We start from the raw sequence: 17995 nt of genomic DNA, 5'->3' as shown, positions 1-17995 counted from the left end.
TTAACCACAGAAACAAAGTTACACCTTAAGGTTTTGGGTGGCCCCACCAATAACTGGCAAATGATATTATTGACAAACCAAATTTATTTCAAATCTGCATTTGTTTAAAGATTTTTTGGGCATTCTTTGGTAACAAGAGTAAAGTTTCCCTTCAAGGAACTAATCTTTTAAATTGTACAGAAGCTGACATTGGTCATGTGATGTTCTTAACCTTTCCAAAATAAGCCTGGAATTCACCTTCTACTATTCCAGATTTTATTTTATTAAAATCTTACTAAGAAAAGAACACCAAAGTCTCATTGTGCTAACAAATCTTTTGAGCCCCAAAACAAGATGGCTTTTCCTTGACAAACGATCAGCTGTGGTTTTTTATGAATGGGAATGCTCTGAACTCCGCAGAGACACACATAAAAGAAAGTGAGAGTAAGATTAGCATTATGGAGAGCTGCTTGAGCCTTTTTAATTATTAGCAGATGTGGATTTCCTATTAACCTTGACTCTTGCTTAAAAGGTCTGCAAAATATCTTGGAAACCACAGGAAATCAGATTTTGTTTAACAGTTTTTTTCCAGACCACAGAAATTTCTTGTTGTAAAAGGTCATAATGTTTTTCACTCAGAATATGAAATACTAAGACTTTACGTGCTAATAAAATTCTCATTTTTCACAAATCATACATAAAATGACAATGACTGAAATAAGCAATGAGCCAAACAAACAAATTAATTATTTTAGAGTAATCAATTTTATAATATCGCTGGGTATTTTAATTAATAATGAAAAATCAATATATATTTTATTATGGACATGCCAGTTATTGTTCAACCTCAATGAGTGTAACAACACTGTTAAAAAATGTAGAAGAACTTAAGAGTGTAGATATCTATTCTCCTTAAAGAGTATTTTTTCATAATTTAAAGTGAATAATGTATTTAGCCTCTGATGCATTTTGATCATACGATGTACTGTATACCATAACAAGAAGATGAACTACCTATATAATTATGTGAACCCCCAATATAATTATGGGAATTGCAATTTCATACCATTATTCTCTCATTTAATTGAAACCAGTTTTTTTTCAAGAACTTAAAGGGTTTATATTTATCAGTTCAATGTTGTCTCAGATGTATTGGGATATGAAGTAGAAAAAATAATAATTAATAATCAGTGTTATAAAATAATAATTGAAACCCTAGTTTACTTAGTACAATTAAAGGGGTAATTAGAATGAGGAGGTGGCACTGTGGCACAAAAGTTAGCACTGCTGCCTCTCAGTGCTGAGGCCTTGGGTTCAATTCTGGATCTGGGGTGCTATCTACATGCAGCTTGTACGTGCTCCAGTTTCCCCAAGTCCAAAAACATACTGGTAGGTTAAATTGCTTCTGGAAAAAATTGGCCCTGGTGTCTGTGTGTGTGCCCTGTGATGGACTGTTGTCCTGTCCAGGGTATATCCTGCCTTGAGTCATTACTTGCCATTATAGGCTCCAGCTACCCCAAAGCAGTTAGCAAATGGATGTTGGATCAGAATGAGATGTTTAAGCAATTTATTAACAGCCTTTATGAGTCTTTTCCAGCCTCGTCCTATATAATAGTCAGAATTAATTGTAAAACTACTGCTTTCTGTGCTCAGTATACAGGTTAGTGCCACCAAAACATGCCACAATTTCAGTGATTTCAGATGCGAGTAGTCATTTCTAAACATATGGGGCTCCACTCATCCATAGTCAGTCTGAAAATTGAAAATATTCAAGACCATGTTCTTTTTATCCAGAACCAGTCATTCTGCCAAGATCTACCCAAGAGTAACCCTCATGATCATCCAGGAAGTCACAAACAACCCTAAATTAACAAAATGGCCTCTCCTGCTGTGTTCATGACTCAACCATCAGTAAAAACTAAGTATGAATTCCTGGACAGCCAGGAATAAGCCATTGCACTCTAAAAAAAGCATTGCTGCTTGTCTCATGTTCTGCAATGATGACCTGGAAAAACCACAAGACTACTGGAAGTACAGTATGTTCCCTGGACTGACAACTCAAAAGATGAACTTCTGGGTTTCAATCAGAAACGCTTTGTGTGACAAAAAACAAACACTGCCTTCCACCAGAATAACCTCATTATGACCATAAAACATGATAGCAGGAATGTAATGGGGCTACTTTGCTGCTTCAGGACCCCCATAGCTCACCATCCTTGAAAAGAACCATACATTTGGTAATACATATTATTACAAAATGCCAGAGCACCAATGTCTCAGCTGAAGGCAAGCTGAAAAAATGGGTCATGCAAAAAGACAATAATTCAAAACATACAAGACTATCTATGGCAGAATGGAAGAAAAAAAAAAAGTTGGAGTGCCCAAGTCAAAGTCTGAATGTTAAGGCAGGACTAAAGATGATTTGTTCATGCAAAAAAAAACTCACATGAACTGTAATATATTGAAAAGACACTCTATCTACCAGTAAAGGTTATATAGTGCTTTCCAAAAATATTGAGTCATCAAATATTTTTTTTACTTGTATTGTAGCTAAGCAATTAGTATTTGTGATCAAGAGAGTAATATGAATGAATGCAAAATTATATACAGTATATATATTTACACTATGGAACTGGCTCACTCATCTTTATTTGTGATAGCAGCAATACAATCTGAATTTTAAAGAAACATGTTTGCTAATGTACAAAAGAAATGCTTTCATACTTATTGAGCAGTGCTTCTCCATGCAACATGGCAATGGAACCAAACTTATGACCAAACTATGTTCAAAATGAGGAAAAAGTGAAAAATGTTAGATCTGCCATGTCAATCTACAGATTTAAATCAAATTGAGCATGCATTTAACATATTGAAGAAAAAAGTCATAACACCCCAAGGACGGTTAAGAAGGATCATTATCATTATAAAACATAATCCTTCTCCTCTTTCAAAACTAGTACCATAAGAAGAACACCTTCCTTATTGTCTCACTTCTATTCTATCTTTTCTCCATATGTTTGTTCATGTATTTATGTTATGGTCCATTCCTGTGGAAAAAGTTTAAAATGAGAAGATTATAAAAGAACAGGTGAAGGTTTATTCCATGCTGAAAAGAAAAGAGACACAACATTTTGGCTGTTGAGGGAGAGAGGGAAACCAGCAGCTGATAAAGCATGGAAGAACAAAAGATGGTGTCATGGTAGCCGAATCCGACTCCCGTGGAGTGTGTTGTTAAAGACCCTACGCGTGACAATATACAGTAATCCAGAAGTGTCTGGAGAATGACATCAGGGAAGGCACAGCGAGGTAAGATCAGGATGACAGACAGGGGGCAGTAACTGAGGTGATCTGGTGCCTGGGGGGAGCACAGGCGAACGAGTCCAAAGGGGTAGTAAGGCGCAGTCCAAAATCCAAAAACCGGGAGATCCATCAGAGATGCAGACGGTTACAACAGGAACAGGGAACTGGGACCAGGAACACGAAAGGTTAAAAGCATAACGTGGCAAGGGGCTCAGAGCCCTGGACTCGGTAGGTCAGGACACAGTGAAGCCTGTGCCCTTGGGCCACTCCTGTGCCCGGTGGTAGGCGGGCTTCCGGGCGTCCGTCTTCCAAAGCTGAGCCCAGAACTATGGAGACACTGGACTTAAATAACAAAAAAATAAAAAACAGCTGAGACTAATAAAACTGGAAACAATATGAAAAGTTAGGAGTGCCCTCTAGATGAGGGATGACGACCGTGACAGAAGGGGTATTAGAGAGGTGGCAGGGAGCAGGAGGGAAGATATCGACACGCAGAGAATACTGGAAGAGAGGTATGAAGTCTAAACCTGCAAATTAGAGAATTAGAAGCAGATTAATCTGTTGTTATGATAAAGGAAGTTTCAGGATCATTTTGGTTTCAGATATCTTTCTGCAATAGGAGTACCAAAAACCCTCTGTGAGGATGCAGACAGAGATTTTAGTATAATCATGGCCATTAGAGATGAAATGGGAAACCATGGGTTTTTAGAGATCTTTGATCCTAACAGCCCTGATATGTTCCCTGAAATGATCTCCCAGTCTCCTTCCTGTCTCACCAAAGTAAATAGCTGGAAATTTTCTGCAAGAGATGCAGTAAATAAGGCTGCTGGAAACATACAGTATGATGTCATCTGGGTGATCCGAAATTTTCCAGGGAGGCCTTGAACGTGCGCGGTATTGGATATATACAGTATATTCAGGTGATACAGCAGGTTCTGTGGCAGGGAAAGTGCATGGTGTGGATGATTCCTATGGGTGGTCAAGGGAGTTGTGAACATATTTTCACCAAAAATAACGATACTAGTAGAACTGACCAGATTACACAGATGGAGCCAATAGGTGGAGGCAGTAAGCATTTCTTTTCCATGCTACAACTTTAAATCAGTTGAATATATTATTGAATATTGTACTGTATTTAAAAAAGCCATATTAAATCATTATGCTTACAATGGGCTCATAGTGTAAACCTCCCCCATTTTTTATAAGGGAACACATTCACGTCTCACTGTGACCAGCAGTAAATCTTGATGTCTGACTTTTAACAGAGTGAAAATGAAAACCGTCAATAAGAACATTTCCCTTTGGTGATGAAATCTTTTCAGCTCAATTTTTCAGGAAAAATGCCTGGGAGGGCAATAAAAAAAGCCTTTTTAAAAGTCCCTTCTTACTCTACAAAACATATGGAAACTATTCAAAGAAACTTAAATTCGTAACTAACAATGTTAAACTATTACACATTTGTAAAAGAATACTGTAAAAGCAAATAAATAGAAAGCTCTCATTTCATATTCAGACTTCATTTACAAAACGGAGAAAAATAATGCTTATCTTGTCCCACATTTCATTTCGCTTTGGTTATAAAACATACATAATAATATAAATAAATATCTGTTTCATGCACTTTTCATGAACAATTATTTGAGATACGAACAGTCGTCAGTTTTTTATTCTGAAAAAGTACTCCCAATATTAATTCACAAATTGGATTATTAAAGTATTAAGGAAATGTAAATGCATTAAAACAGTTCTTGACACAATGCATGTTTTTTTCACACTTTAGGTTAGGGTTTACATATTATACTTTACAAGTGGATAAAACTATTTCTATGTTTACAAATTATTATAGATGGAACAACCTTCTGCAAATAACCATAAGCTTATTGCTAGGTGTATGGCTCATTAGATGGGTCTATCTAATAAAGCTAACAAAATGCAAAAGGTAAATCAAATCAAAAGTCTCAAGAAGTCTCAAGGTTTAATGGCACAATCACTCTTCTGGAGGTATCCCAGCAGTCTAAGAAGGTGCACTTCTGTTATCTGTAAAGAACCTTTGACCTTCTGAATTTAAAGCACTTATGCTTTTTCGTTATTGTTTTTCTTGTGTTGATACAAGTGTGCTAGCAGAGTATCATAAATTACATTCCATAGTAGTGTCCAAATGAAAAATGTAACTTCAAGGGTATACATAATAGGGTATTATGGCCTTTCTATAAAAATGTACAGTCTACATATTTTAAAGTTGTCAACTAACGCCAGTAGTAATGGCTAGATCAGTCATACTACTGTAGTAATCATAAGTATAGTTATTACTGTATGTGTGATAAATCATCATTTGATACAGGTTTGTATAACTATAATTATTTCAAATAAATAAATGAATGTATGACTTTTAAACCACTATGTCAAATGATCATTTCTAAATAAAAGTTTTCGATGTGCCATTTCACCCAAGTGGAAAATTTGTCTCCATACCAATAGTATCAATTTGACAAGCAAATCCAAGCTGCAAGTTGAGACTTGGAAAAATTGGAAGTCTATTGCATAATTTTGGTGATCAGGTGAAAATTACAGTTGAGAGAACTACACAAAACTTGTGTAGTCACTGAGAAAGTTTGTGACACAATTCTGTTTTACATGTGGTCTCTCTAAACTGGACAGCTTCTGTGAGCTGTTCTTTTGCTTTAATGGATCAGAGTGGAAAGCAGTTCTTGTATTCATCCTTGTAACAAGGACAGGGATTGGTCATAATATTGTCAGGTGTACAGGCCAGGTGCATTCTTCTCAGTCAGGGGAATTTTGATAGGTAATGTCATCATGGTGCTGGTTTGCAGAACTGAGAAGTGTCTAGTTTTGCATTATATACAGTAACTGATGGTTTAAGGCTTGGCCCAATTATCTGTGCCCTAGTTTGTGTGTTTAAATGCTGGGGCATGTGTTTATCAGAGCTTTGTCACAGAAACAGAAGTTGACCTAAAAGAGTTAAACAGCTCAAGGAAAGAGAAAAAATATATTGAAAAATTAATTTCAGAGCTAGATCTATATCTAGACCTAGATTGCCGTCTAAAGAGTGAAGTACACATAACTTTATGAATTAGACACTGCCATCTTGTAATGTTAGTGCATCCTCTTTTATGTAAATATATCTAAATAATCTGAAATGATCCAAACAGAATCAGAAAGCATCCCTATTTTTATAACTACAAAACCCAATAGATTGGTTGAAGGAAGCATAAAGATTGAATTGCCACTTAATATTATAACAGGTGGAAATCAAACAGATGTGTGCTACTGCTCTTCACATAAAGTACATTGGATGAAAAATAAATAAATTAAAAAAATAAAAGCAATAAATAAGTTCACAACATTTTCTTAATTTCAGATCACTTAGCTGGGACATTTTTTAGAAATACCATATATCAAAAGAGATGTACTCTCACAGCAGATACAGTACATGTTCATTCATAAAAATCTTCAGTGTCAGATTTTAATACTAATAAGAACATTTCAATATTTCAGTTTTAGCTCTATAAAATCACAATGGCAAGATATATGACTATTTAAAAAAGTAAGCATTATACATATACTGTAAGATCTTTTTGTTTCTGTTCTCTTTTTCATATTCTGGTTTCAAACTGATATCTGTAAATATGAACATATCTCAGTCTGCAGTAGATATTGCAGTCACGATATTGGTAATCAGATATTGGGCACAAGTATTATTGTTATTGATATTCGATGCAGTAGTCACTTGTTATTTACAACAAGCTTGAAAATTGAACTATATGCAGTATACTGTATACTGTATGAGGTTTATGCATACTGTATGCTTGCATACCTTAAATAATTTGCAAAAAGCGTAAATGTACAGTATATACAAGATAACATAAAGAACAAAAAAATGTGTGTGGTTACTATACAATATCAATATCACAATATCAATATCAATACAATATAAATATCAGAATCATTGTAAAATACCTGAAAATAACTGTAACATTTCTTGAAAGATGATGCTAGACATACAAAATGAAACAGAAAAATACATAATGTAGTATATTTGAATTACAAATGTAGCAAGAATCATGATCTATTTAATTCAGGCTTAGTGTTTGGTTGTATACAGTATACTGTATATGTCAGTTTGTTTTTATTTAATACAACCATGTTTAAAGCTACGACTTTGAAGGCACCATATTATATTTCTTTTTGTAATAGAATAATGTGCAATGCTTTTCTTTTCTTCTCTTTTTTTGTTTGCATTCTATTTAAATGTACAGAAGTGCTGGGTGACCATAATACATTTCCTTCAGGGAACAATAAAATCTTATCCTATCTTACAGTATATACTGTAATGCCCTGAGGCACCCATGGATGAAGATGAATTATTTTCTGCTGCTTTGAGCAGCTGTTGTTTTTGGTACACCTACATGATTAACTAAATCTATGTAATGATAGCAGTCTTAAGTATACAAGGGTTTATTTTTGTCCTCACGAGGAATCACTTCCTTTTGTTCCGTAATAATGATGTGCCATTCAGAACATACAGTAAATGTTGATATCACCAACTACAGTATACTGTATTTCTACTGTGGCAACATTCATATCCTTCTTAAGGTATAGTGAAAAGTGTATTTATCTGGGCAGTGAAGTTAAATTTGTCATTTTTGCTGTGTACTAATGAAATGTGTATTTCAGATCAAAAGATGAATAAGCGGCAAATGTATTGAATTTTAACTTTTGTTTCTGAGGAGTATTGTGTGTATGTTTATCCGTGTTAGAACATTATCATTTGTATGTTAAATATTTCAAACAGGTTATGTGTTCACTGTGCATGAGCATTTTGAAATGCACTACTCTAAGGAGATTGTTGACAAGGATTGGAAGGAATCCTCCATCCTTTTTGGGCACAAGTAAATCCTGTATTTGGGATACAAGCCCTGTTGCAGTTGCAGCAATTGGAACTCTTGGACAGTATGCTTGGCAAGAAGTGCTACTATCTCAGGAGTGCAAAATATCAACACTAGAACTCTTGTAAAGAGAGGCGATTCAGACAAAATTGCAGTGTATACCAGCTAATGGATGATGTTGATCACTCAGGTGTAGTTTGGCATGATCAGCTGGCAGGGAAGCAAGTGGAAACTCCAGAAAGAGGATAGCCTGGTACACTTAGAAAAGTCTTCCAAATTTCAAGCTTCAGAACACTCAGCTCCAGCAACACAGATTTAAGATGAACTCCATTATGTGGCACTGTTTGTTAGGACATGTAGCATCTTAAGGGAGGCAAGGCTGTAAATGCTGGGTTTATAGGTAGAAAACTATACATTCTGCCACCTACTACATGGACATACTGTAACAGTGCTGTAACTTTTAACAGGGACAACAGTAAGACTGTACTCAAGATGGATGGAGCTCCTTTAAGAACATAGGGAATTTGGCACTTCTGTTGCCCTGAACTACAGGGGAAGCATCTTTAAGCAAGGAGTTCTAGGGTTCCAGGGATAACAGCCATTCCATCCTAGCTTCACCATAACTTGGCCAATGAGAGTCCAGATGTCCTAGAATATAAAGATTCCTTTGTGGTAGAAAGTTCAAAACCCATAACATCCTCTGCTGGACATTCATATCTCTCAGGTCTGCTCAAGAGATCACTGAAATGTCGGCCAGTTCAACATAGTTAACAACTGCAGTTAACTGCCTACCTAGGGAATGAAATACTCCCATGAAGTCTCAAAACACAGAGGCTTTGAGTCAAAGTCTTCCTCTGATATTAAGAGAACAAGAGGGGAATGCCTCAGGATGCTGCTTGATCTGTTGCTGTAACAAAGGAAGCAGAACCTCCAGTTGGCCTTCAAGCAGCTGGGCAAGCTTGAAAGCTTGGTCATCTGAAAAGTCATAGCATTTAGTTACATCTGGGACATATTCCCAATGCAAGTGCCTCCACAGACTGTGACAATATAAATATTCCCAAGTGAAGGTGTGAAGATGTGGTGAGAACCTGCAGCTGTATTTTAAGTTGAGCAGATTAAAAATGAAGGAGACCTGGCACCCACATCATATGAAAAGTCCATTAAACATAGACGAAATGCTAAAAGGTAACACAGAGGATATAGATATAAAAAAGTGTAGTCCTCTATCACCTTAAAAGCAGGGTTTAATACAAGGTTTATGATGTGGGATGCAGCTGATGCTATCCTTCAGGGGAAACTTCACACAGGTGTTATAACTGTACAAAACTGTATACGGTTTCAGGGAGATCAGCAGCAAAAACTCTTAGAATTATAACTATTTCTATTTTTTTAAATTAACTCACAATAATACAAAAACAAGTAGTGAGGGAGCTGACAGCAGTATAAAAAATACTTTAAAACTAAAACACTTTTTCTTTGACAAAAAGCACCTAAGAAAATAAAAAAACCTAAAGCACTTCAGTACTTCAAAAATAATTTTCAGGATGCTATAAGTGAGACAGCAGCTAGGAAGCTGTTCCATTTTTTTGATTTGGCAGTTTTCTGGGTAATAAGCAACTTGGAGTATGTCAGATAGCAGCTAACAGACTGCTCTTTAAGTGGCAGTATTCCAGGCAATAGAGTTACCCAAAGTACATCAGAAAGGAGTCAACATGTTGTCAGTAAAATTGTACAAATACAACCTAGTCCTTTTTATTGTTCTCTACCTTTTTTAAATTCTCCAGGCTATAAAAAGGCAGTCTGGGGTAAGTTTGACAGCAGCCAGAGGATTGTCAATAAAGAGCACAGAGAGCTTAGTGGTACCTGAAAGCACACAATGTGAAGAAGAGTGCAAGATGACAGATAACATGTTGCGGGATGCATAAAGGCCCTCAATACAGGGGTGCATGGAGGCACAGAGTTGTACAAAGTGGATCTGACATAAGGCAGTTGGGAGTTGGGAGGACATGGAGACACTAGGCTGCACAGGGCACATAGGGGGAGCACAGGCAGGTAATAAAGAAATGGAAAGTCTGTGGCAGGAACTCAACATACAGAAGCCTGCTGTTCTCTCTACTTAACCTATAAGTAAAAAACAAAAGTTAGGAATGAAGACAAGGATGGGGCATAAATGACAGTACTGGTGATATTAACAGATGAACAGAAATAATCTCCTAGAATAGAAAATAATAATGTAAAGGTTTCTGTCCTTTATATGTTTTGGAAGAGGGGGTGTAGAAGCAGCCACACCTGTAAATAAGCAAAGAAAGCAATCTTGAATTAGAGAAATGTGGGGTTGGGACACAAACCAACCAACACTAAAACCAAAGGTTATAATAAAACTACAGTACAGAAGTGGGGAAGATGGATGTGACCAGAGTCTAAACAGGTTAGCTGTACAATGGGCTCTTTTTTTTGTTTTGATTTTTTGCTAAAGAATGTAAGTGAATCCAGGGAAGAAGCAAGAGCAGGCTTCCAATGTGATAATATTATAGGGATAATAAGGATAACAGAGATTAAATAGGCTCAAAGACAATTACCTGCTGTGAGTTAAAATATAGGAAAGAGAAGGAACTTATTATACAGTATAACCCCTCAAGGGGGCAGATGCAGGACATTTTAATCCCACCCTCCTGACAGGCTTATCAGTGTCATCGGTATTAAAAAGGTCAGACATCCCATACACTTTTCATCTCAACGGATGTCAAAGGACTTCACATTAACAGGGCATGTGCTTCATCTACAACTGAGGTGCAGGACCTATATTGGAACTATATTGCTGAGTTTTGGCAATTCTGGTTGAGATTCGGAGTATCACGTACTGATATAGCAACTTTATGTATACCAGCAACCTGGTTTGCCATCTCAGTACTGACCAGGCCTTGCTTAGCTACTGATATCTGAGAAGATCAGGTTACACAGTGCAAATAAAGCAAATACAGCAGTGAAGAAACTCTTCTGTAGCAATACATTTCCTTTCTGTATATAAGCAAAAACATGAAAAGTGTAATTACATTGTATGTGTTACAAATTCAATCAAACTACACCTTCAAACTAGTGACAAAACTCACTATGCCAAGAGGCAGGCCTGTATGTATGGAGATTTGTAGGATCTTGAGAATATAAGGACAATTGTCACTGCAGTCTCAAAGAGTTGTGTTATATTGGACAGATTCAATCACTTCTACCGTGTATTTCTTGTCTATGTGTACTATAATAAATAATTTTAAATACGTTTTTATTTATAATCAAATAGTAAAGCATAGTGTTACAAATAGTAACTGAATGCTATTTGGCATAGAAATGGAAGAAAATCACAGACATTTTGAATGTATTTTAATTTATCCCCCAAAAAATTCTACATTTAGATTAATAGCATTTGAAGGAATACTCACCAGGCACCTTATGCTTAGATTTTATGGTTCTTTCACATTTCCGTTTGGCATTGAACAAAAGGTATATCTGTTCTTCTGTAGTAAGGACATCATCAGCATCTACCTATAAAAAAATATGCATCTCAAATGTTACTGCCTACTTGTGGTTAAATAATAAGACTTGTAACTCTAACTGTTCCACATTTGCATGGTTTAATTCTTTAAAATATTTATAATGTGTACTCATATTGTCTGACTGCCTGATAATGGTCTTCTTGATGAAATTAGTGACAATTTAATTGTACTAATAAAGCTTACATTATGCCTAGAAGAACTTAGGAAAATTTACTCACTGTGAATGAGCTTTCCTTGTTAAATTTAACTGTTTTTGCTACAAAAGGTCAATCTACAGTACCTCAAAATGATACCACATGTTACTGCGGTCTGTGTTCCACTCATGGCAAAATGTGAAAGGAATTTGACTTCCCTGCTTAAGAACATATAAAATAATAAAACATATATACAGTAAAACGATTAAAATCTATTATGTTTTTCTAGTTCAAAAGGTATCTCAATTTTATCCATGGCTCATTTTGTATTCCTGCCAGTTAATGAATCTTTTTCCATTTCACCAAAATGTATTATATAAACTATCATCTTTAAATTCTTTACCATTGAAGATATCTACTGTATAAACTTAATATTTTATACATATAACCAAGGCTTGAACATCAAAACAGTTAGGATTTTGATTAGCTGGTGAAATTAAAGGGGCACTGCAATACTATTTTTTATTTTGGGTTAGAAAGAATCAGCATTCATGAGTGAATTTCAAACCACAACAAGAGTAAAATGTACACAGTAGTTAGTAAAACCAACAGTTTACAGTACATCACAAATTAGACAACATTTTCAGGTATGCACCATATTGCCATCATTGTCTGTGATTCAGAATGAGGTAACAAAATATCTGGTGAGGTGAAGCGGCCCTATTACATTGTAGACAAGCAGGCATTTGATTGCTCTCGATTGCAAGATGGTTTTGCCTACAAATACTACTTAATTGTTTACTTTGCACGCAGATCACATTGGAACATTTCTGTAGTGAAATGTCTGCTGCCCAACCTGTACTTATTTGCTCTCATATCACAATACATTAATCACTATAGTGACATGGGAGAAGGAAGAGCCACTTTGTGCAATTTGTGCAAATTCTCGCCCTTGCCCATTTAGAAAACAGAGGTTTGTGACAGCAATGGTGGCCATATAGTACTTTCACAAAGTTCACGATGCTTAATTCAGATTTGTAATTTTTTTCTATAGTCAATGAATTTATTTTGTTACCGAGGTATAATAACCAGTCTGAGAAATTTGGACTGGAATTCCCCCGTAAATGAACAGCTTCCTCACATCCTCTCCCAACCACACCTATTACCAATTATACTAAAACGGTCATCATTCAAACCATTTCCAGTGATTCTGGAGAACTTAAGAAAGACATGTAAATCTCAACTTCATGTGGTTGTACTAGCATGACTGAAGTCCAAAATTATAAGATTGACATACATTTTGAAATGGGTTAGTATCTGATATTTAAATTTCCCAGCTACAAATGAACCTTTTTATTGTGTTTTTAAACTTGTAATTTTCTGCACAGTCAGCAGTATTCACCATTTTACAATAAAATCTCACTTCTATTAGTTCTATTCTATTTGATTTCCCTTGGTATAAAACATTAGCACTTAGATTACTTGTGTAATAGCATAAGTCTTGACAAAATAAACATGTACAAAAATAGTTGAGATACAAAAATACAGTACCCACAGTCTAAATAATGTCCCATCTTTTAGTTGAAGAATGTCTCATCTACCCTTTCACATTAATTTGACTAAGGAGATAATGTAACTCTATGGTGTGAGAGTGAGAGTTGGGTTTGCAAGAATATCTATTAAATGGAAAAACCTGCATATAATTGTTTTACATGTACAAAAAAATCCAGATACATTTGATAATAATGTTATAATTTAAGAAGGCAGAAAAGTAAAAAATAAGGGGTAAAAACTAATCTGTTTACATTGCTGGAGAGTTGTGAGAGACAAGATGAAAAGGTTAATGAATAAATAACACACCGAAAGAAAGTATAGAAAGACACAAATGAGAGACAAGGATCAGAAAAAGGAGATGATGAGAGAAACAAGAAATGAATGGAAGGAAGAAAAAGCAGCAAGAGAATGGACCTCTGTTCTGGCTAAGCATTTTGATCCTTGCTATAGAGAGCTTGCTGTCCAGTTAATTTATTATAGAATCCTCTGGCTAAAAACGTTCTCTCCTAATTTGGTGATGCATTTTTTAGAACAGGGAGATATATTTCCATTAATTTTTGAACAGGCAGGATTAAAGGAATGGAGACTTAGGACTGGGTCATATTTGGTTAATTTTGGATGCAGCAAATTTCTCTTTTTGTCCTGTTTATGCATTATATCAGTTTTCAGGTTCCAAGGTTGGCATTCTGGGTTTCTGACATAGACAGCTGAGACGCTTTGTTTTGTAAAAAATGTAATGTTAATTTTTATGTTGTGTAATGTGTTGTGTCATTTCAAATTTTCTCATAGCTCTACACATTCTTTTAACTTTGCCTCTGTCTGTGGCTAGTGGGGAGCATAGCTTCTAAAAGCTCACATCGATAAAAACATAGAGGGACTTGCTGGACTTACTACAATATCAATGGAACATGAAAACTGGATCTAAAAGAACTAGAGACTGCAAAGCTTAAGCAAGAAAAATAATGTTTTAAGAGTATCTTCATCATATTGTATTTTGTAATTACTTGTTAAAGTTCAATGAAAAGTTTTCATACAGATGCAGCCATTCAAAGTACGCGGCACAGACATGTACCGGAGGTAATTGGCTACGGCCTCGCGCGTCACGATGACACAAAATATTGCGGTACGTGATTGGTTGACCGACAGGGGCACTCGTGGTGCGTTGGTCGGTCATAGAAAGATTTAAATGTCTTTACTGTGCCCGTTTTAGTATTGAATATTTATATGGAATTTTACCACTGAAGGGAAAAAGAATAGGAGCATAACGCATGTGAAGGCCATAAATTATATTAATTTTGGAACATAAACATAGAGTATTACAGTATATGGCTGGTCTCGGTACTTTAAAGAAAAAATACACACCAGTATTCCATTTCTCCCTAAACATTTTAAGCATCGAAGTCTTCAACATGTGAAATAGCGTGTAAAATAGTGGTAGTTTTAAGCTTTTCTGCTAATATAATATGGAATCACGTATCTAAAGAAATTAATAACGATATAATTATATTCGTGTACTGAGACAGGGCTGTGTAGGGCTGTTTCACCTTTACGTGCCTGTTTAGTAACCCACAGGTTGTGTGTTCAAATCCAGCCGGCGCTGCGACTTTTCTTTAAACAAACATTTCTTTGAAAAAATAGAACAGCAATATTATGGACAATTAATTGACTTTTTATATTTCTGAATATCACAACATGATCGAATTTAAGTCATTTTTAATAACAACGAATACTCACCTTCTTTCCTTCTGACTGTCCCTGCTTCTGCTTCCTGCTTCTATTGTGTGTGTGTGTGTGTGGGGGGGATCCCTTTAGATCTCCCTTCAGATTTAAAAGGTTATTAATCATATCTTCGGTCTATCACAAAGCTTTAGAGAACTTAACATTTCTATTATCAACAAATTGTAAATACGACGTTTACATTGGCATTATTAATTTTTCACATGGGTGTATAGAGGATTGTCAGCTGTCACTGACAGTAGACCCCCCCTCTTAGGCTGCGCACACGATCTTTTAAATTTTTATAGAGAAATATAAACATTTATATTGATTTAAATCGCATTTTGATTTAAATCGCAAACGCGTGTTTAATTATATGTGTTTTTTTAATCATAATCAGACAAATGCAACATAAATTGATATCTTTGTCTTCTAAGTATCTTAATAAACTTTCAGCATAGCTTTCTCCCCGTTTAGATTTATTTTTCTTGGGATTTTGGGATAAACCCCGCCCTGACCACTTTCACTCCTGTCCTGCTCTTCCCCGCGCACCCCAGCTGGGCGCTCTTCGGCCTCTGCCCGGGGCGAATGTATATTTAGATATTTAGACCCGGCGCTTCACCAAGAGAGTGTCTGCATTTATAACTTAGGTTTTAAAATTAGTCAAGCAATATGAAGCATCTCTTTTTACTTTTAAGTTTACTTTTAAGTCACACACCAATACTCCATTTCTCCCTAAACATTTTAAGCACCAAAGTCATCACTCTCTGCGGGAGTGCTGGCTGTGACGAATTAAACCGGTTTCACAGGTATTTTCAAGTGGTCGAGTCTTCAGCAGGAGGGGGGGACAAGCTGAAAAGTAACAAAAGTAACACCCACCACAGCACTTCGTTGATCTAACTAACAAGGATGGGACATTAGCTAGCCAATATGATAAAGGAATAACTTTTTTATTTCCTTAGCACATTTATTTGAACATTTCCATCGATTGCACAAGCACTGAAAAACTGTTCAATCCCTAGTTCGCCGGGCATTTTCTTTTACTATAACAGATAGAAAAACTCCCTTGCTTTTAACAGAGCGTTTCATAATTTCTAACAACGAAAATTATTTAAACTGCGACACTTTTATCATTCAACTAGAGCTCAAAATATCACAAGGATCCTCAAGAGATCAACAAAGACAACAGAAAAAGATATGTGTATAAGATATGTTCCGAGGTAAAATTCTTCCAGCACGGGGGTACCTTTAAAGTGGAGACGACGGCACCAAAATTTTTTGGCATGCATAAAAAACAGCAATTCTGTCAGTAAGCCCTAAATGAATTAATAGCAAACATGGTTTACATAAAATACATTTTTCCAAGAAGGTTTAGCCTTTGTCACTAATGAAACCACTAAATAAAGACATAAATACAGAAATCTTAAGATTTTTAAAATACATGACTTTGCTAAAATGTATTTAAAAATAAAAACGATTACAAACGCCGGCAGAGAGAGAGAGTGCTTACTTTGTCAGCACCCAGACAAAAATACAATGCTTTTAATCATTCTTAATCAGATGGTGAGAGTAAAGGGGGAGCGATAAGGTTGAAGATGAGGAAAAAGAAGTGAAAGAGGGGGAAGCTTAATTGACTAGAACAGGGGAGGGATGTTGGTTTTGCATAAGGGGCGGGACTATGGAAATTAGGTCTATTTGGGAATGTGGAGTTACATGTTCTGGCTGTTTGTGAATTATTGTTGTTGAATATGGAGTGTTGAGGTGTTGATTTTGTGTAATGCTTTATATTGAAAATTGAGATGGATTTTGTTTATGATAAAGAGGATAAACTGGGATGGGAGGAGGGTTTGGTTTTGCATAAGGGGCGGGATTCTGATAATTGGAAGAATTTGAGAGAGTTTGCGGGCTGTTTTTGGTTTGTATTTCGAATAATTCATACAAGATATTGATAAATGGGGGACGGTTTTGCTTTAATGGTTTGATATATTTGATTTTGTATTGTGGTTGTTATCTATGTTTTTGGTTGGTATTATGTTTATATGGTTGTTTTTGTTGGTTGGTCGTTATTATGGTTATTGTGTCATTTTTGATAATTGGATGTAATAATCAAAAGAGAGAGAGAGCGAGCACCTTCTTTTTACTTTTGTAGCCAAAGGGCCTTGCAGATCAGATTCCCTTCCCCCTACGGAAAGACAGACACATGTTTTCACAGTTTAGAAGTCGCTATTCAGACGCAGGCGAGCAGCCCCTAGGTAAAACATCAACTTTATTTAAACTCCAACGAAAGTATTAATGGTTTTTAATTACTGTACTCTTATGGAACATGCCACCAGCCATCTGCATTGAACGATTAAAAATAAAAATGATTACGATTGGCACTCCTGTAGCTTTTTCACGAAACCTCCTTTTTCACGAAACTTCCAACAGAGCTGTTCAACCGTTTTTTATCGGGCACCTCTTATGTCAGGCGTAAGCGATAAATATACAGTATTTAGCTGAAAATCTGTACAACGCAAGACATTTCGTTACTTTAGGAGGTTTCGTGAAAAAGCACATTGTGCTGCTGTAATAGTTTAAAAAAAAGTCTAAACAGTATCAGCTTATTTATGGGTTGTAATTTAAAAAAAAGTCCAAAACCGCACTCAAAATGCAATTTAGTGCTTTCTGGCAAGAGGAGACACCCAAATTAATAATGTAACATGCTACTGTTTGTGCATGAACATAGTTACTGTATACTGTTATTTCTTTAGATACGCGGTTCCATGTTTTTTTTTTAATCCCTGGCGGGACCGGGAGTCCATAAGAATCGAGTAATAGGTTTCATTGAGCTTTGACAGATCGTCTTTAAATCAATTGT

The 17995-nt window shown here is 35.8% G+C and overlaps 1 protein-coding gene across 1 annotated transcript in view; it reads right to left on the bottom strand.

Moving 5' to 3' along the window:
* The window catches only part of pth1r (parathyroid hormone 1 receptor), a 146208-nt gene that overhangs the window by 31869 nt on the left and 96344 nt on the right, over nucleotides 1–17995 (bottom strand). Inside the window, exon 2 of the mRNA XM_088918191.1 lies at nucleotides 11621–11723. Within this exon, the coding sequence (XP_088774317.1) occupies nucleotides 11621–11723 (103 nt within the window). The remainder of the gene's footprint in view (nucleotides 1–11620; nucleotides 11724–17995) is intronic.

Source organism: Atractosteus spatula, chromosome 6 (assembly GCF_055471065.1).
Source record: "Atractosteus spatula isolate fAtrSpa1 chromosome 6, fAtrSpa1.hap1, whole genome shotgun sequence".
In the NCBI taxonomy this organism is placed as follows: Eukaryota; Metazoa; Chordata; class Actinopteri; order Semionotiformes; family Lepisosteidae; genus Atractosteus; species Atractosteus spatula.
This window is presented reverse-complemented; position numbering and strand designations above follow the sequence as displayed.